This window comes from Phoenix dactylifera, chromosome 9 (assembly GCF_009389715.1).
Source record: "Phoenix dactylifera cultivar Barhee BC4 chromosome 9, palm_55x_up_171113_PBpolish2nd_filt_p, whole genome shotgun sequence".
In the NCBI taxonomy this organism is placed as follows: domain Eukaryota; kingdom Viridiplantae; phylum Streptophyta; class Magnoliopsida; order Arecales; family Arecaceae; genus Phoenix; species Phoenix dactylifera.
The window spans coordinates 5679807-5701249 of NC_052400.1; the positions used below are offsets into that span (position 1 = coordinate 5679807).

General features: G+C 39.4%; 1 protein-coding gene across 3 annotated transcripts in view; it reads right to left on the minus strand.

Moving 5' to 3' along the window:
- LOC103715317 (uncharacterized protein At2g33490-like) overlaps nucleotides 1–21443 on the minus strand; it is a 39063-nt gene that overhangs the window by 4944 nt on the left and 12676 nt on the right. The window contains exons 4-10 of one of the 3 annotated variants that reach the window (XM_026807775.2): nucleotides 20540–20601; nucleotides 20368–20436; nucleotides 10726–10754; nucleotides 10438–10645; nucleotides 10110–10349; nucleotides 6419–6472; nucleotides 3989–5002 (exon numbers count right to left, since the gene is read on the minus strand). In XM_026807775.2, coding sequence (XP_026663576.2) covers nucleotides 3989–5002; nucleotides 6419–6472; nucleotides 10110–10349; nucleotides 10438–10645; nucleotides 10726–10754; nucleotides 20368–20436; nucleotides 20540–20601 — 1676 coding nt within the window. Of the gene's footprint in view, nucleotides 1–3988; nucleotides 5003–6418; nucleotides 6473–10094; nucleotides 10350–10437; nucleotides 10646–10725; nucleotides 10760–20367; nucleotides 20437–20539; nucleotides 20602–21443 lie in introns of those variants that run through there. The other 2 variants (XM_039129892.1, XM_039129893.1) reach the window with 2 other exon arrangements.

Consider the following 21443-nt stretch of genomic DNA (forward strand, 5'->3'; position numbering starts at 1 on the left):
CGACGTCCTCGTCAGGCTAAGGATTCAAATCCATTCAAATCTAATCACAAACACCACGATCGGCTCATGGTTAGCCCCAATGGATCCGTGCTGCAGTGTCCCCTAGTCCACATAGGTTATGGGCCAGGTCCGCTCTGATACCATTTGTAACAACCCAGGACCTCACCCAAAATGGCTAGCCGAAAGGTATTATTTGGGTTCCTTGATCCTGTATAAGTACCCAAGATCTACCGAGCGAATAACCGATGTGGGACTAAACACACGCCCGCACGGGTTCTCACAACAAGGGTCCAACCATTTTTTTTATTTTGCGATTTCTAAGTGAAGTCGACAAGCGATTTTCCGACTTCATTTAAAAATCATAAAATAAAAAAAGGGCCGGACTTGCCGACTTCACTTAAAAATCGCAAAATTAAAAAAGGCCGGACCCCCATGGAATGCCATACCGGCCGGTACGGGCCGGTACGTACCAGTCCGGTCCTAGACCGGTACCGGAACCACTAAAAAACCGGTATTTTCCGGCTGATACGGTACCGATACCGGCTGGTACGTATCGGACCGAACCGGTACCGTACCGGTCCGGCCGGCCACCAGTATGTCGACGGTACCGGTACGGCGGACCTTGCGGACCCCTGTTGAACGAAACAAAGGACCCGCCCTGTTTTTCGACTGTAGAGGTTTTCTCCACCTCTTGCCTGGGTCGTCGGCCTTCGACGGCCCTCCGACGGCCTCTGTCGGCCTCCCTCCCTTTCTCCCCCTTCTCTCTCTCTTTTTCTCTCTCCCTCGCCTCCTCTACTGTTGGTACGGGCCTAGCATGGAATGGGCCCATACTGACTCATCCCGCCGGACAACCAGTACTGTGCCCGATCCGATTCCGCCGACATTGATTTACACTGCAACTCCATAAAGAGATCTGACTAAGATTGCTTCTGAGTAAAGTACAAATCTTTTGGTTTTGGTTTTATAGATTTGGATGAAAGTTCAGACTATGAGCATATACTGAAAGCTTAAGACTGCACAAATTATTTGAAAAGTATGTTTTTTTTTCTTGTTTTTGCGCTAAAGACTAGATGAAGCTCTTGTAAAGGTACATGATTCGCATTAAAGACTAGAAAACACGAAACTGCAAATGAAAAAGTTTTTGGCCACAAATGCATGTCCAGATTAGTTTCTACATTAGCCTATAGACTAGGTAACAGATAAATGACAAATGCTCTTTTGGTTCACAATCTTGTAGGCATCAATCACAATTCACATCTATGGGCAAATAATTGCTTGTCCACAGCCAAACCATGTAGCTCATCTGTCTCTATCTTTATTTATTTATATATAATTAATAGAGTGAGGGAGATGAAGAGTGGTAAAATAGAATAATTTGAGAGAGGAATGGAGCTCCAAACCTACCAATGCAATTAACATGAGAAATTCAACTTTACGATACAAACTATCGGTCATAATATACAGCAGTTTTAATGTTTAAAAATAAAAATAAAATGTTTTGAGGACTTCATGTACATGAATTAGGTAGTCCTAAAATGTTATATGCAGTCTATAAGCATCCACATATGTAGAAATTTGCCCTACATATTTTCTGATCTGGGAGAACGATCGTGAAATTAGGTTGAAAGGCAGTTTAACCCAATATTTGGCTTGTCTTCTGTCCTTTGTAAGCCTAGAGGGTCCTTGTATTTCTTTGCTGTTTCCAGACTTATAACTTTTATGTAGATGGATACTTGTTAATTTCGAGCCTCCTTAACTGAAAGGTTGAGATTATAGATCAACTATGAACCTCTCCAATTTTAACCTCTCCAAGTGGGGCTGTAAATTAGCCAAATGCAAGAAAACTAGGGCCAGCTCGAGTTTTGCTTGACAGGCACATGCTCAGCTCGAGCTCAACATAAGCAGGAAGAACCAAGCCCAAGCTCAACTTGTTGAAGTTCATCTAACTCAAGTGCAGCTTTATCAGGTTGGTTATTGCAAGCTTAAGGCTAGGATTGGGTTTAAGGTGTACAGGAAGGAGCAGACAGACGATGGCCAGAGATAAGACTCTGTGTAGGAGATAGCACTGGGGAGAGAAAAATTGAGGGATCACGGCTAGAGGAAGCGAGGGCAGTATGTATAAGGACATAAAGTGAGCTAGGCCAAGCTTGTGTTTGGCCTATTTATATTTTAGGATTGAAAAACTGGCTGAAGCTTGGCTTGTTCATTAGTTGAATGAGCAAATACCATCAAGCGAAAAGCATGTCACACATGAACAGCTCGCTTGTTGATAGCCCTAACTGAAACTTATATAAAACATTATTAGAAGTTCAGCAGTCTATTATGGGGCTACCAACCTTTATTATAAGGCATGAGGTAGTATCAGGCAACTAAAGTGATCGGAGATAGGAGTTGTGGCCAAGAAAAGAGTAGCAAACAAAGAGGAAGAAGGATAAAAAAAAGAAAGCAGGAAAGAAAAAGTGAAAAAGAAAAGGAAAAATGAAGGGGAAGAAGAAAGAACAGGAAAGTACAAGGAAAAATAAGTCAATTGTCTTTGCTAAATAAGACTTCTCTCATTCTTCTATGTTTTTAATTTTCCATTGGAAGTTGTTAGATCGTGGTTTAGAATTCATTCAAGCTTTGAAAGTTAAAGAGTGTGTCATAGAATGTTATCAAAAATAAATAAACTTTTGTTTCCTCCTCTCTCCCATCTCTCTTTCACTTCTTTTTTATAAAATTCAACCTAAGGCTCAAGAAATCACCTAAAAAACACAAGGTTCCCACGTGTGCAGATATTCTGCAACTGGCGTAGAAGTAATGAATTTTACTGCTGGAATTCATGTCTAGACCTTTATTTTGAATATTAAATTATTGCAGATCCATTTTAGAGAACTGATCAATACCTATTTGTACTTCAAGATGGGTACATCAAAATCAATGCAGCACATTCTTGATTTATATGGCTCACCATGATTTTTTTAGACCTAGCTCAATTGGCCATCCATTTATGACCACCTGAACTAAAACTAGGTTAAGTTCTAAAACATTTGATTTTAAGATACAGGAAATTCAAATATTGTAAAGCAAGATTAATGGCAGGATTTCAAATGTCAATAGCCGTTATTAGCTATTAAACACTTAATGACAGTAAAAAATGTATACGATAACATTAGATATATTTCTATGTTAAAATAATAGTACTTTGAATACTATGTTAAAATTAAAAAATACTTAATAAAACTTTAATATGAAAATTATATTAAGTATTGTGAAAATTAACATCGTTAATAATAACTATCACCACCTTTATCTAACAAGATCTTACAGCCATTATTTAAACCATGGTATTAAAAGGCTACATCAAGGAAAGCATATTTTTGACAGAAAATGATCATGTTTTCAAAAACATAAACATCTTAATATTGAATTTGAATATGTATTATGGCATATCAATGAATTCTGGCAACCATGCTGAAGCCTCCAAAGTTCCTTTACAATTAAGTGGCTCTCTATGGAATCAGAGATTAAGAATCCCTGTTTTATCTGAGGCTCCTTAATGGAGGGGTAATGCCCTACCAAAAGCACTTGCAGATCTGGTTGGCATTATCCATAGGTAAATACATAACTTACAAGGTATTAATATGAACCAAGGAGATAGAAATGAAATAGGGACGACTACCACTAAACTTCAAATTTAACTCCCTATCTATGAATGCAGTCAGTATGTCATTTTTAATATTATTATATTGTTAATCACATCCAAAAATTAACTTCAAACCAACTACTTTGAGAGCAGATAAAAGAAACTAAGCCCACTTTTAAAGAGATTGATACTTCAACAAAAAGAAAAATTATATCCAACCATTTGCAGGGTTTATAGTAAGATAAACATCATAACAGAGAACTTAGCAAGCAGTCCTTTTAGTTTGTGATTTACATAAAAAAATCAGCAAACTAATTACATATCCCTAAAATGATAGAATATTATCACATTTGTGATTTAATATACCTTTGCTTTTGTGGCCTGAGCTACTGATTCTGAAATTGTTGATGTGGACTGTACGTTTATCAAAGATATTGGTCTCAGAGGAGGTGAAGATACATCTGTAGTTCTGCTCTGATTTTGAGGAACCTCCAACATCTTAGCAATTGCTAGCGATGGTGTTCCTGGACTACTAGAGGGTATAGAAAAACTACGAGCCATAACCACAGGTGGTGTTGGTAGTGGTGATGCTGTTTGTGATGCATTTAGTTGCATTTTACTTGTTGCATAAAGCTCTTGACCTCTGCATACTAAAGGAGCTGAATGACCGATTATACTAGATGGTCTTGCAGATTTCACTGAACTGTTTGGAGGTCTTGGAAGCTCGTGAAGTTCATTAATTCTTGGTGATGCTATAGGAGGTGAGGCCCTAGGGGACATGTTTTGTGACGTCGATGGCTGAGGCATGGGAAAATGTGTTGGCTTTGCAGAAGCTGCAAGATGATAATCCACTGAAAATGTGGGCTTGCCTGGCCGTGCTTGACTTGTCAATGGACCCGAGTAAGCTTGTCTCTTTATCCTGTTAGAGTCCAAAGCATTGAGTAGATTTGCCTGTGGCAACGGAAGCCCTTCATTCAAAGGAGAGGGCATTCTGATGGGACCACTATTCGCATTGCTTTCTTTAAGTACCAACTGTGCTTTACGCAATCTGGTAGGGCTTGACAGTTCATCATTTCTGAATTCTTTCACATGCATGTTTGGCCGCAATGGTGAGGAATGCCACAACTGTGTTGGCCAGCCATCCTTTCTTTCTAGCCGAGGTGCAGAAACTGAAGTACCTGACCCTGCTAAATCTGAGCTTTTCACGTCAACTGGTGTAGGCAGAACATAAGTGTGAAACTTCCTTGTTGATGAAGGCTGCATTTGTTTTATCCTTTCAGATGGTTCGAACCTTTTATCTGCTAAAAGTGGTTCTGATAGGCTAACAACCCTAGGCCCCCTACTGAATGGAGTTTCTGCTTGGCTGTGGTCTATATTTTCCTGCAAAACAACATAGGGCATAAATCTCAAAAGAGGAAAAAAATGCTAGATTAATTGCTTAATTTCCTAAGTTCATAAAACAACAGTATACTGAAATTTCTTATGTAATAATAAGTAATAACAGACTCAAATTACAGAAATAAGCTAAATATGATGGTATGGAGTCTCTAAATAATCACTTTCATTATTATTAAAGAATTTTAAATCCTACAAGAGAATGGAAATAATGGAGTATTTAAATTATCACATAAAATTTTTCAAGGAGTTCCCTAAACCAGAAGAAATGTCAGACATTCAGGATCGGTCTAGTGCAGAACTTTGACAACATTACAACAAACAAGAGGTAACCCAGAAGATTTTGGAACCAGCAATTGTGATCAGTCAACATATAACTTAGAGGCATTTTATATTTCTCTCTAGAAGCAATGTTTTTTTAATGCTAAATTGAATGCTCAAATTAAAACCTCATAATGGTTGATATTCTATTGTAACTCAATAAAATGCTGACGGGTCAAATCTGGTGGCAATGTTTGTCCCTAGTCATGTACATTTGCCTATATTAAAAATGAAATTACGAGACTTGCCTATATTAAAAATTAAAAATAAAAAAATATTAATTAAGAAATGTAATGTGGGTGGTAGGGTTAATATCATAGTACCAGACCCTGTACCAATACCTTAGCAGTACAAGTCAGTAGGGTACAATATGCCCTTGTGATAACACATTGTATAATATTGGAGTGGGCACAACATTATCATGTATCTATAAGACATCCATCGAGCCCCTATACCATATAGGTATCATATCTGGATGGTATGGTATGCCTTATACTTGCTAGTAAGGATCGATACTTAACCTAGGGATATGGGTTATTTTCTTCTCAATCCTCTCAAGAACCTGTTTTCTGTCCAAGATAATCATTTTCTAACGCAACCAAAGTCTGACCTAAACCAAGCTCAACTTGTCCCGTCCAGATTGCCAACCCAAATTACATATTTAGGTATCAAAAGCAGGCAATTACATCCTTAATCTTTGAGGATGAAGTTCAAGATTACTTTTGAGTAAAAAGGTAAATTAAATGAAAATGAACTTGAGTTTCGCTTTATGCGCAGATGATGTTTACTTGTACTAACAAATACCAAAGCAGCCTCTTACAATTAAATTGCGGCAATGCATTTGCATAGACTATAAATACCAGATTTAGGGGGGAAAGTTGAAAAAATATGACTAAAATGAAATTAATATCAGATGGTTTATACAAGAAGACAACTAAAATCTCCTAAAATTGGAAGGTGGTGATGTGTCAAAGAAGACCATGCCAGTCTGATTTTAGGGTATAGACATGTCAATTATGCTGACAAAGATAATCATATGAACCAATCAACTTTGCATTGAAAGGATCTACCAAGCTTCACCTGTGCAGTTTCAGTAGTTGATGTTGGGGCATTTGTTTGGTCCAGTTGATCTAACTGAATGTCAAAGAAACAATAGCATTAGGTTCTATGAAATGAGAGTGATAAGTGCGAATAGATGCATCTATTAATCAATCACCAACCCATAATAAGAAAGGAGTTCTTGGTGATTATAAATTTATAATATTTAAAACATTCAAAAGTGTGGAAATAGAAAATAATGACACACATGGACATAATTAAAAAATATATAAATGATAAATATCAATACAAACACACCTAATTAAAAGCATATGACCATTTTCAAGAACATAGCCATTAATTGAGAAATATAACCAGAATAGAACATGGAAGTAAGAAATTAAAAGCCAATAATGGAATCTAAAGGCTATAACCTGGACATTGTTGTAAAGGAAAATGAAAGAAGGTATCTGATAAATAATAGAAGGGAAAACCCCCCCCACCCGGGTGCTCGCGATGGCGCCATGCTAGACACTACTCGCTCCCTCTCAACCACCACTTGAAAGTTCCCCTTTCCTCCATCTCCCTCTCTCTCTCTCTCACGCGAGCGCTATGCTAGCATTAGGGTTCGGGCCCTCCCCTTTCCTCCCTCCCTCTCTCTCTCTCTCTCTCTCTCACTCCACTAGAGTTAAGGGTAGGGTTTAGCCCTCGACCCTCCCCCTTCCTTGCTCTCCCTCTCTCTCCCCCTCCTCTCTTTCTTCCTCTCTCCTTTTCTCCCTCTCCCCCTCCCTCTTCTTGTTTTTGGTATGGGATTGGCACAGTATGGTTCCGTGTCATACCAAACCGGTCGCCAACAGGTACGACCTCCAATATCAATTCAGTGAACCTAGAGTAAACTTGTTAACCTACTAGTAATTTCTATCACCAAATAGATAGAACATAAGTCTAGTAGCTACCCTATTATTTAAATTCTCTTGTAAAAGACTCAAGTAATGCTCTCACCAAAATCAAGTTTCAATTGCTCAAGAGCAAATTAGTATTCAATATATTCTGTAAAAGACACCACAATGCGAGTTCTATATAATTTATCTATTCATTCCTCCATTTTGTTATAATGCAATGAGGTATCAATTATCCTCATCCAATAAGCAAAGAAGGATAAATTTTATAGCATTAGCATACCTTAGATATTTAACCAAGGCCAAGTCGCTTGAAATAAGAGGTGTTCTTTCTATGCTTCCACACAAGTCTTGCGTGGTCTTTTTCACCTCTTTCAAAAACCTATAAGTCTAAAGATGCACTCTCCAGTAGGGCTACAGTTCAGCCAACCCTACAATATCAAAAAAAAAATCTAAAATTATTTTCTGCACTTTATTAATTATTATTGCTAGTATTAAGCTTATCTCACAGCTCAACACCACCCAGATTTACCTCAAGTAACCTATTTTAACTATGTCATTATCCCTGTCTTATGCTGATATTCCCTCTTCAAAAGCCTATTAGGCTAAAGCTGCACTTTTCATCAGGGTAGCAAATCCAACCTACACTATATATAAAATAAATAATCTAAAAATTATTTCCTTGCTTCATAAATTATTGTTGCTATCAATGTCTGTCGAACAAGGCGGTTCGAGTTGTACCGAGCCAAACTAGCGTGGGACTACGTTGGTTTGGCTATAAAATTTGAAACTCGCCCCTGAACTGGTCCAAACCGGGCGGTTCAGAGCGGAACCTGGTTCGAACCGGTTCTTCACTCCCGCTCTTTTTCTCAAATCTACCCCCCTGCATGCTAAAAAACATGCTGATTTCAATGATTCAAGGTTCGTCGTATCGTGCCCCGTACCGATTTCGATACCGGTACATGGTACGTGAAGTGTACCAACACTCGGTATGCCGAGCTAGACTCGTACCATACCGTATTGACCAAGATATGCTGAACTAGTACCGGTAGGCATACCGGTCGCCTACCGGACCGGTTCGTACCGGAACCGGTCCGGTACGAACCGGTCTCCTGCCTTCATTATTTTTTTTAGATTTGTGCCGCATGCGTCCGCGGATGCATGCGGATAAATGCCACTCTGTGGCATCTATGACCCGTGCGCTGCCCCGCGTGGATGAGTTGGTTCACGCCCCCGCTGGCGCACTGCCCCACGCCGGCGGGGGAACCCCGCGCAGGGCGATTCCTAGCACGGAAAATCGTGCCCACGCGCGGTGGAACCGTGTGCGGAAATGCGCGGGGCGGGGAATCGCAGGCGAGCGCGGCCCCGCGCCTGCACGAAGCACTCTGTCCCGACACATTCGGACACCATAGCGCGCGCACTGTAGTTTAAAATCCACAGCGCGTGCTGTAATTAAAAAAAAAAAGGTACTGGTGCAAACCGGCCGATTCGCACCGGTATAGGCCATACGCAGCTGGTACACACGTATATCGGTCGGTATCGGCCCGAAAACAACTGGAACCGGTTCCCATGCTGTTCGGATACCGGTTCCAAGCCGGACCGGTCCGTACCGGCCACTACGGTCCGGTTCGGCAGACTATGGTACTAACAATGATAGTGTGGCACCGGTACGGAACCCAATACCGAGACGACGTACCTTGATCTCACCTATGCCTGCCTTAAGCTGATGTTCCCTCTTTACTACCCAATCATTACTAATTTAATCAATGCATAGGGTAACATACTCATTCTTTAAATTGCTTCTTCATGAGGCATGATGAGAAATGTCAACTGAATTATATGTCATGGAATTTTTTATTTAGCATCCAATTCAATTATGGAATGCAACATGAAGAGAACATAGAAGGTAATGAAGCATGGATGGATCAAATCAAACATTTTCTTGATCAAAGAAAAAAGTCCTGAATGCAAGAACTAGCTAGAGAATATTAATTTGGATGTGTCCTTGTCATAAGTAGCTCAAGCAGTACATCATGTCTCATTCAATATTTTCTGGCGTGTAACTGCTACCAATTGTGTCATATTACATGGGGCCCCAGTCATTAAAATGTATACCTAGCAAGAGCTATTTTTTTTCCATGGTGCACGTTTCGGTCACAAATGCTATTTCTCATTTATTTCCAAGCAATAAGGACATCTAAATTAATAATCTACTTTGCTAATCATGACTTAGACAATTTCAAATGTGAAACAACAAAAGTATAAATGTTTTAAGATGAGCAATTTTAATAGTAAAAATTATGATCTAGTTTATCATTTAGACGCAAACATATTCATTGGATTATGATGCATGCATTTCAAGATGTTTAGATCATGACTCATGGTGTGGGTTATTCATTTGTATGGCTTATCATCCATCTTCACACATTAGTTATATTGGTACAATCAATTTTGGGTCCAGTTGACATTCGAACAGCAAATCTCCAAAACATCTGATTTTGGTTTTCAGGGAAATTACAGGTTGTAATCACAATTAATGGTGTGGGTTATAAATATACAATTTATCATGCATCTTGCACTAATACAATTGGACTTTGTCTCTCCGTGTGTGCGCGTGCACGCCCTCTTCCAAAAAAAAAAAAAAAGAAACCTATATATAATGTAAACAAACACACGCACGCACGCAGACATATATCTAAGCAAAGACTGTCTAGCTCAAGTCAGTCATGCAAGGTTTGGAGTAGACTACAATAAGAAATAAACACTAAGAAAACAGATACATGCATTGGCGCAATAACTAGATGAGACCCTGGACTAACCAGGTATCTTCTCACCTCCGTTGAGTTTCTATATACAGAATGACCTTGACCATGGTTATTTTGTCCATAGGCAAAACTCAACTCATCATCATCATTACCATCATAATTATTTTCATCTGCATCATCATCATCGTCGTCCTCTGTGTCATCCTCAAGTCCACTGAACTGATAATCAATATGGTGTTGTTCAGCTATTGCTTTGACATGTGGCTCAACCACCTCAAGAGACCTTACTCCTTTCCTAAAGAAATTTAACTAATTCACAACAGGAAAATCAGGAAAAATTCTACATCAGTTCCCCATCAGGCAAAAGATATTTTTAGCATCTGAAAGTCAAAACAACCTGTGCAGCATGGTGACGAGCAGCCTGTGTCAAAAGACTTCGGGACTGCCCTTGCTTTAATGATTTTAAGCGAAAAACAAAAAGGGTTGCCTCTTGTTGATAATCTTCTTGAGCTGCTTGCAACAGCTGTGGAGAAAAACTTTCACCATTGGCATTTTTTGACCTTCCTTTTTCTCTTTGTGCCGCTAGCATGAACTTATACATATCTCTGCAAGAGATATACCAAACTTAACAGCATCCTTTCTATTGTAGGAGAAACATTATTGCTAAATCGTATCAATTCCATACCTTTTATCATCACACTGGCGTTTCATCTCCTGCACTGGCAAACAGGCTCATTAAAAGGTTATCATGCCTTCTTGAACAGAAGCAATCATGTTATGTTAAGAATAAATAGTGTCCCCCAACATGAATTTTAAACTATCGAAGATATTTAAACAGAACTAATCACACAAAGGACCTGGATATTAATAGAAATATAGAAAAAAAATAGACATATCAAAAGAAAATCTATTGAACTTGAACTAGGATATCTGTGGAGATTTATCTGGATGGAGAGACACTTTGCTACCAGAAATGATGATTATACATGACAAGTAGAGGAGGGGGAATGAGAAGTTTTAATAACGACTTGGCAGGTAACAGGAAGCTAATAACAAAGGGGAAATTATAAGGCTCTTCTTCTAAGAGGTGTAACTATTACTAACTCTAGTTAGTTGTCGAAACTTGATGGTAATCTAGTTTTATGCAATAAATTAAAGCTTCTTTACGTATTATGGTTGGAAAAAATCATGTCAAAAAGTAACTCCTTGAACATGATCATATAAGAATAGTTTTTCTCGACCATGAATATTTGTTTATATATGTAGGAATCGTTACTATTTGAAGGCTGTGTTACATGGACGTTCGCTTCCATCCCCTAGATCCATGACAGAAATTTATCTGAATCAAATATGCATCATTCACTTGGATACTCTTCAATTATTTTAGTTGCAGCTTCTAAAAAATTGGTAGAGTTGGACTCCAACAATGAGTTCAGCCCATTATAATAATGCAAAGAGTGTGATTTTGTCCTTTGTTAAAGGCTGATTAAAGTATAGGTATTAAAATAACTTAGAAAAATATTACCTTTTTAAAATCCTCAAGCCATTAATAACTTTGGACAAGAAACACATAGATTGCAAGAACGTTAACAAATAATATCATTCAATGTTTTCTTTTCTACAATATGTTTTGAAATATTTGATGTATCCTTAGAATCTCCTTTTTCTCCTTTTGCTGCGCCACATACCTAGACTCATGCACCAACAATGCTGCATAAGGGCAAAAGGAGGGAAAAGGTCTAGAATAAGTTTAGGCTCTTCCTCGTCCCCCACTTTCTGTTCAGTTGGGGCTTGGTTGTTATTTTAGACCTGGGAACCAATTCAGATCTAACTTAGGTTTGAGAATTGAAAATTACTGCTGGGAAATAAATCCACTGATAGCTGCACTTTGGATTGATGAGGTGCCAAGATTGTGGTCTATAAAAGAATGAAAAGTGGATATGACTCCAGTCCAGATATAATGGAATTACAGATCTTCGATCTGATGCTGATATGATTTTTATATACATAATTATACTAAAAAATTTCTAATATTTTAAGATAAAGATAGTCAGCCTCTTTCAATAACCAACAAGTAATTGTAAGTGTTGCAGTACCTCTAGGATTTGTATGTCATGAAAGGTAAAGGTTTGGAAGGACAAAGAAGTCACTAATTCCTTGAGAGCAAGAAAGAGAAATCATTATATCAAAGAAATAGAATTTACATGCTAAACTTATCCAGCTAGCTTTAGCAGCAGATTACAGACAACGGTGAGAAATAATGTGCATTTACCATGCACCAACCAGGGGTCAAAAATAGGGTCGTCAAACAAGTGAGCTGCTTCATATTCAGCTTGAATTTGCTCAAATTTGGTTTGCTTCATTAGTAGGTTTGGCCTTACCGAGATTGGCTTGATTAAAATTGAAACAGATGAATAAATAAATAATTAATATATCAAATATTTAGTCATCATTAATGAAAACTATTTCTAATTATTCGAGTAATATAATTTACATATAAAAGTATGTATTTCAACTACAATATTGAAAAAAATAAGGATAATAATTAGTTCGAATAATATATGTGAAAGCATTGAAGGACCTTAGACACTCACTATATTTCTTAAATGAGCTGTTCACGAGCAGCTTAAGTTTAGTAGAGCTTGAGCTAGGCCTAGCACAGGTAAGCTCAATTTGTCAAAACTCCAAGTCAATAAAACCTTTATCTAACATTATGACACAAAAGTTTTTATGTATTAAATGATTTCTTCATGCAAGGATTATTGTTGTGTTGGTATAAAATGGGCCAAGATTTCATTGTTTGAAGTTGTATAATGAAATTCTAATGCTTTGCAATGGATAAATGCATATGTTACTTTAAGCATCATGAAACACAAGTCTGCCAGAGAGACAAGATCGCTCTTGTAAGACCCGGTGACTCGACTTAGCCAAGTAGAGTGGACTTGGGTTGCTTGGGGTGGAAACTAGGTTGTCGAAGCCAACAGCCTGGCCAGAAATCTCATGCGAGAGAGTGAAGGGCCGGCTAGAATTGACGATTCTGTGCCCTCCCTTTCCTTTCCTAGTCTTGCCGGCAATCGTGGAAGAGGCGAAATTGTCGTCTCCTCCTTCCCTATTTCTTCCTATTCCCCATTGTCCATGGCTACCATGACAAATTCCTTCTACTCTCTCTCCCTCTCTCTCAAACTCCCTCCACAGTGACCTTCTTCCTCTCCCACTCTCTTCTCCTCTTCTTCCCTTCCCTCTTCTTTTCTCCGCTTGAGCTCGTTGTGCCCCATTTTTGGCCACCGGATCCATGGTTGTAGCGCTCGTTGGAGCAAGGCATCAACCCCTAGTCTTCTCCCCTATCATCCCTCTTCTTGATCTTCCCTCTATTGGCTAGAATCCGACAAAAGATTGCCGGAAAATAGCCTTTGCCCCTATTTACGAACCAACCATTATTTTCCCTCTTTCCAATCATCTCCGACGTCGGCGTTCGTTGCAGAGGCCCTCAGCCTCTCCCCCATGTCGGTGCTTTCCCCTTGCCGGAGCCACAGTGTTGAGGACCCCCGCAAGCCACGCCGCAAGAGGAGCAACAATCGCACACCAACTGAGGGCCAAAGTAGCCATGCCAACCAAAGAGGGCCATCGGACCACAAGGAGGCCAACGGGGGGTCAAGCCAAGGCCAACTACTTTGCTTGGAAAGCCTTGGCCAAGCCCCTTCATGCGGCCGAGCACGCCCAACCTCGGCCAAGCCCCTTCATGCGGCCGAGCACGCCCAACCTCGGCCAAGCACGCCCAACCTTGGCCGAACCAGCCGCGCGCACCGCCCCGCCAAAGCCAAGCCGCAGCCAAATCCTGTCGCAGCCAACCTCGCTTGCTACAGTGCGGCGAGGTTCTTGGCCAAGAACCTCGCCAGCTACAGTGCCCACGCACAGCCAGGCCGCCAGCAGCCAGCTACAGTGCGGCGAGGTTCGGCAGGACGAACCTCGCCTGCTACAGTGCCCGCACGCCCAGGCCCGCGCGCGCCCACAGTGCCCGCGCGCACGCCCAGGCCCGCGCGCCCAGGCGCGCGCCTAGGCCCGCGCCCAGCCGTGCGCGCGCGCCTGCCCGCCAGCACGCCCAGCAGGCCGACCGCCTGCGCCCGCCCGTGCGCCAGCCCGCGCGCCCGCGCCCGCCCGCGCGCCCGCGCCCGCGCCCGCCCGTGCGCCAGCGCCCACGCGCGCGCCCGTGCGCGCCCGCCAGCCTGGCGCGCGCCCAGTCCCAGTCCCGCCCGGACTGGGACACGCCCAGCCGGGACGCGCGACCCGGTCAACCGGGACACGCGTCCCGTGCGTCCGGTCCGCGGAACCCATGCAGATCCCACCCTCCATCCCTTTCCATCCAATGGCCAAAAAGCAAGCCAAAGTTCAGCCGTGGGAGGGCCCTTCTTGGGTGATCTTTAGCCATCCATCTCATGCCAATCAACGGTGGAAAAGCCTTGGATCCATGTGAAGACAAAGTGCCATGTTTTGTCTAGGGCTTAGGCTATAAAAAGAGATGTAAAAGACCATTGAAAGGCATCAAGAGTTCTTCTAGAGTCATGTTGTTATGTCGGCCGTAAGGCTTGGGCGGCGTTTGTGCCGAATTCGGTCTTAGATCTTGTGTTCTAGGACTTGGGCTAGTGGTAGATCCATCAATCTCCACTAGATTGGGCTAGGAAGGGATCTCTTCAATCTCTTTCTAGATTTCTTTTGCTTTCTTTATTATTGTTCTTCGTTATTCAAGTTAGTGGAATATAAACCAAGTTTGCTTTCATTGTTGATCCTCTTCTTGAGTTATTCCACCGGGCGTTGCCTACAATCGGTCCATCATCATCGTTTTCAAAGGCACACGCGAGGAGCGCAAGGAAAGGGGCTTGGTGAGGGGCTTTGGACCGTGAGCCCCCATCACACAGCCACCGGCGAGTGGACTAGAACTCGGATTTGTCAATTCCTCTCCCCTCTGCGCCGGTCGTTATCGCCGGCCTCACCATTTGCCGAGTGGCCGCCCACCCCATTACTTATGCGTCCATGGGTAGTGCCCTCGCCGGCCACAGCCACCACCGAGCCATCGTGCCCTTTCTCCTCTTCCTCCATTCTAGAGAGGGGCGGGCACATGCCCTCCTATTATGCAAAAAAAAAAAGAAAAAAAGCAAGAGGAGAGAGAAAATGGGAAGAAAAAACAAAATAAAATAATAGATCGCATCCTCTACTTGTTCCCTTCTCTGTGTACCCTCGCATCAACCTCGATAGAGGGTCTTAGATCGATGCTAGCAAGATAGCCTCACTAGTCTTCCCTTCCTCCAACCCAATTCAGGTGTGAAGCTCGACCCAATTCACTTTGATCCCCTAAGAATTTCTTATTTTGTATTTAGATTTTAAAATAGTTAAATTTGAGTTAATATTGTTTTAAAATGCTTTTAAATAGGTGTAGCTGATTTGTATAATTGAACTTTAAGATTTTTGGATGAACAAAGGTAACAGACCCTGACACAAACCTTACTAATTTTTGAATCACTGATCAAGTTCAATTTATATGAAGTATGAAAACATAAATTATATTGACAAGATTAGCTCTATACTTTCTTAAAATTTAGGATCAAGCATATGATTGTGAAATGATTCATGCTTTTATGTCAAATAGCATTATTTCATGGATACTTTTGTGTGAATGATTTCTAAATGATTTTCATTAATGGTTTTTTGCTATATTTGCATTTCAATTCTAAGCCACTATTTGGGGGATATGTTATCGTCTTGATAGACCACCCATACGGTAGGCTACAATTTATGGAAAGTCTTCGTTTCGTTCGGCTTGGAAAGCCTCACTTCACTTCTTTTTTGAAGCGTGGATTTTCTCTATAAAAATGAGTTTTAAAGTGGGTTAAATTTGATCCGATTATATCTGCCTTAAAGTCAAACTTTTATCGGATGACTTTTAACATAAAATAATCTCTGAACATGTATCACCTAGTTGAAAAAGCTTTACCGAGTAAATCCTTCTAATGACCCATTTATCTACGGCACTGATGGATTAGGATTTATTATTGCTGAAGTAGTTCTCCGCCAGGTTTAGGGCCCTAGACTAGCCGGACAAGTCTGAAGTAAACTAGTCTCAGGATTTACCGACTGGAAATCTCTAAACCATTTCCTCCTACATTCATTTAACCAAACATTTCTTAGTGAATCAAAAGGTTTAGAGATCCAGAATTGATACATACAAGAAGGCAGAGATATGTTGGGTTAGGTAAAATTCGGTAGGCCAATTGCTGTGCCGTAGGAAAAGAGAAGTAGAACTACTCCCACCAAATCGATGACCCAACGGGGTGGTGTCCCAACGCGATCGACCGATACTGGCTCCATACGGATACAACAAAACACTGTATGGAACCCGAACCTCGCAAACTTAGGTTCGGAAAACTTTAAAGATTTCTGGGGAAGGGAAGGTTTTCCCTCTCCCGAACCCCCTCCCCTTCCAAGGGTTAGGGATATCAGGGGAAGGGAAGGTTTCCCCTCCCCCGAACCCCCTCCCCTTCCTATCTTTTATAGGATATTCTTACCCCCCTTCGGCCGTAAAAAATTGCATTTTGCTATAAAAATGATACATATGGCCTACTTATGAATTATGAACTTCTATAAAAATAGTTGATTTATTGTAAATAATTTCATGATGGTTTTATTATTAAAGACTATGTATGCATTACTAACTCTATAAAGTTATTTAGTGTCTTATTCATGTATGATTTAAGATAATATATTTTTAAGAAAATATGATTCAAGAAATAAGATCACAAGTTCTCAGATAACTATGTACGACCCCGGCAACAGGTATAATAGTTGGCATACGACCCACGCTAGCGAGTTTAATGGCTGGCATACGACCCTATCAGTAGGTATAATGGCTGGCATACAGCCCCACCAGTAGATATAATGGCTGACATACGGCCCTGCAAGCTAGTATAATAGTTGGCATACGACCCCACCAGCACATATAATAGTTGGCATACGGCCCTGCCAACAAGTATAATAATTGGCAGACTGTGATATCCAATCAATTACAACCCTATCATGGGTATAAGATAACCTTAGGATTTACTCTATTTTTACACTATGACATGGTTATTTATAAAATTTGCATGAGTCATGCATATACAACAGTATGATTGGTTTTATGACTTATTTTATTATACGGTTATTATGAAACGCTCTATTTACATGGCTAAATGGTTTAATGAATTAGGACCATATTTATGTTATGCACTTGTAACCATATTTATGAATTTGAATGACTTATGCATATATGATTGGATTTTCATGTCATAATTTGTTATGAAATCATGTCGATGAAATGATTTAATTTGCCGTAAAAGTTATTTTTTAAATGATGCATTAAATCATGTAAAACTTATGCTTGATCCAGTAAGGTAGTGCATAGTTATTTAATGAGCTGCAAAGCTCACTCTTTTTCTTGTTTTTCTTTTCAGACAAATAAGGCTGCTAGGATCTCGGAGGGATAAGCTAAATGGTGGTTGAGATAATAAGCCTCAAAGCATGGTAGCAAGATAATAATAAATTTAATTTATGACTATGAAATTATGGGTTATGTTGCTTTGAATATTTAAATGGTAGATTTGGATGTTCTATACTCGCACCTCTTTGTTTTATAAAAGGAAAAATTTTGGACTGCTTTTATTATTGTACTTTATGAGATAAATTTTTATACAGATTTTCTATGGTGAGCTTCGTGCTATTGTGGGAAACACCTCACGGCAGCACGACCATATCATGTTCCGGATTTGAGGCATGACGGCCCAAATGAACATAATTGTTTACATTGGAAAAGCATCAGTCTAGATAGTTGTTGCCAGTGGGATTTGTATTACACATGCAAATTTGCCAATTACATGATCATGATCATACAACCACGCTAGGAGCTAAGCCTTCAACTTCAATTAGCATACTACCAGAAAACTTGATATTAAAATAATGAAAAATTGAGAAACATACCCAAGGTAGTTCTATGATTGGTTTATTACATGTGGACCCCATGGAATCCACAAATTAGCATGAAAGACAAACACATGATGAGCAGCAATATAAACATTATGAAGATGGTAACAACAAGGGTTGCTTGGAAAACATATTATTTGGTATTTTCTTTAACGAAACTTGTAAACAAGAAATGCATTCTAATAATTATAAACTATTATACTCATTAAAAGATACAACATGACCTCATTTGCAACTAAACATTAATTAAGTCAAAAAGAATTGACAAAGATAAGTACTGATCGTTCCAGAGAGGACAAGAACCTTGATCACTTCCTTTACTCTAAACTTAGTTTTAGTTCTTTGCATATATGATTATGAAGTATGAACTACAACAACGAACCTAAAAGATAACTTGTGAGGAATTAGCTGACATACTCATTTTGCATGCGATGCAGCTCAACATAGAAGGAATTGTCAAACCTAGGTATTATACATATAGCTGATAGGGTATTATACATACACACACACACACACGAACATACATATGTACATGCATACATATATGTGTGTGTTCATGCATGTGTTTACATGTGTGTATGTCGGTAATGTCCATAAGAACACTATCATTTTTTATCATTTATCAGCAAACCCCCTAGGGGCGGATAGGGTGCAAATTAGTCGAGGAGCTTGGCGAGCTGCACAAGGTCAACTCGATTCCAAGCTCAACTCAACTCGACTATTACCGAGCTCGAATAGCAAAACACTCAACTCGAAAGCTCGCAAGCCTAATCGAGTATATATATAATAATATATTTTATTTATATATATTACTAGTTTAATATTTTAAAACATAATATTATGTTATAATTTGCTTAATTATAGTTTTTAATTATGAACAAAGCTCGAACTCGAGCTCGAATATAACTTAGTTGATATTCGAGTCGAGTCGGGTCGAGTCGATGTCGAGTATTGCTTTTTTTGATCGAGTTGAGTTCGAGCTTTAGGTATTTAGGCTCGATTGATTTCGAGTCGAGTTTCAAGCCCAAGTGTTTTGAATCAAGTCGAGCTCGAGCCTCTAGCTACTCGACTCAGCTCAGCTCGATTGCACCCCTAGAGGGAGACCAGAGACAAGGCCACCAAATATTTTCTCCTTTTCTACTCCTCTATCTTCTTTTCTTCTTCTTCTCTTCTTTTAGCTTCTAGAAATCAGGGACTAGGGGTGATAAGCCCCCTCTTTCAAGAGATAGAAGGGAGATGAAGTCCCTGCATCTAATAAATCATAGAAGACAATGACAAGAGGCCTTCTCAATGAAAGATAATGAAGGCTGCATAACACCAATCCTTCTCTGCTCTTCCCTCTTTTCATGGAGTGGCTTTTTTTCTAGATTGCCTCTTCACACTCAAAGGCCTCTTCTCCAAAAAATCAGCCAATAATGCATCCCTTGAAGGCATGATTTTTGAGTTCCTTGGGGCTAAGCGAGGCGCATGTGTTGTGTGCCTTTTGGGTGCCTCTTTCAAGATGCCTCACCATGACTAGCATGAGGCACTGCATTGGTGCCTTGTATGTCTTAAGCCTAAACCAAACCTTTAACAATATGGCCTGGAATATTCTACATTACAAGCTATATTTGATTCTAGATGCTTACATCGAACTTTTCTGTCAAGCAAATACTTCAACGGCATACTTTACTAAGTTAAGCTTGATGGGTTGCTACATATTCTTTGAACTTTTTATTCCTAAATTTCACGTATCTCAAGAAATACAACCAACATTAGTGGTTTCAAGTTATTCTATACGTGTTGTATAGAATTCTTTATAAACACTTTCTATGCACACCTTCTTCCTAATTTTATTTTTGTGATTATTGCTTCCCCACTCTTGCTCCGAAATTGTTTCTGTACACATTCCTAGTATTAAGATCCAATTGCAAAAGTTAATCTTATAAAAAAGACATGAACACTTCCCACCAATGTCAAGTTCCATCGAATACGTGCTAGAAGTTTTCTGAAATATATCGACGAAGGGTCATTATATTAATATTTAGTACCAACAACATCAACAAGAAATCTTTTAATTATTAAAATTATGCTATTGACTTTCCTGGACATTCATTATATAAAACCAAGTAATTGTGAAGGATTTTTCGAATATCAGCTCAACATCTTAATCAAATTTTAATGACCAGTTTAATGCCCACATGTATCTATTTGTACTGGTACAACATACTAAATGAACAACTAAGCCACTAATGTACTAACAACATAAAACATTTCAAAATCTACTAAAATAATCAGTCATTTATGTGATACTATAAAAGGAAAGTAAAATAGAGCAGACCTCTACTGTTTGAAGTTCCTTCAGAAGAGACTCTGATGGGGTTGTGATGGTCTTAACAATATGCACACGCTGAGAATGAAATATAGATAAAAATTATTGCATTGCTGATGTGAAAACATTGTTGGAAGGACTAATTATGTTATGCTTTCTCAGCACAGCAATGAAAACTCACATAGCTATCTACAAGTTTCTGAAGTTCAAACTGCACTTTCCCCAGCAGTAATAAAACATGACCTGCATGCATTAACAAATGCAAATGATAACTGCATAAAGATTTTTAACAAATGATATAACAAGATTAATTAATGGCAATATACTTTACCAGCATTAATAAATATAAATTACATAGCTTCTTCCTGAAGTAGAAAAGACCTCTGCAAGCCTTGCAAAGGTCTATATGTTAGAGATTAGATGGTCTTGACCATATCTTTTTAATTGATTATAAATGATCTCACTACTCATGTCGATGAAGATAATAGTATGTGTTATGTGCATACGATATAGTGTTGATTGATCGGAAAAGAACAAAATTAAATGATAACAAGGAGATAGATGAAGTCAAATATAATGGATAAAGAGTTGGTGGATGAATAGAGAGATGCTTTTGAGGTATCACATAATCAACACATAACTTGGTGACTTAAAGGGGCATTTTTTATAGAACAAAAATAAGAAACGCAATGTTGTACGACTCAGAATGTCCAGCAAAGAAGAGAGTCTAAGTGCACAAATCAAATGTAGCAACAACAAGGATGTTAAGACAAATAAAAGCTAAAACTGAAAAAAAAAATAGAGTTAGAAATGAATATATTAGAGGAACTGTAGAAGTTGCAAAAATTAAGGACAATTTAATAGAGAAATAGTTGAGATGATACAGGAACAGAGATCTATGAAGCCTCCAGTAAAGAGGGCACTGTTAAAGGATGTAGGAAAAGAAAGGGAAGACCTAACATGACATGCATGGAGTTTCTGATAAACATATGGAAAAGCTTAAAATAACATCAAAGGTGCTGCTATTTCTCAAAAAAATAAAGAAGGTTGGCCATAAGTAGGGATGCTTGGTGAGCAAGAACCAA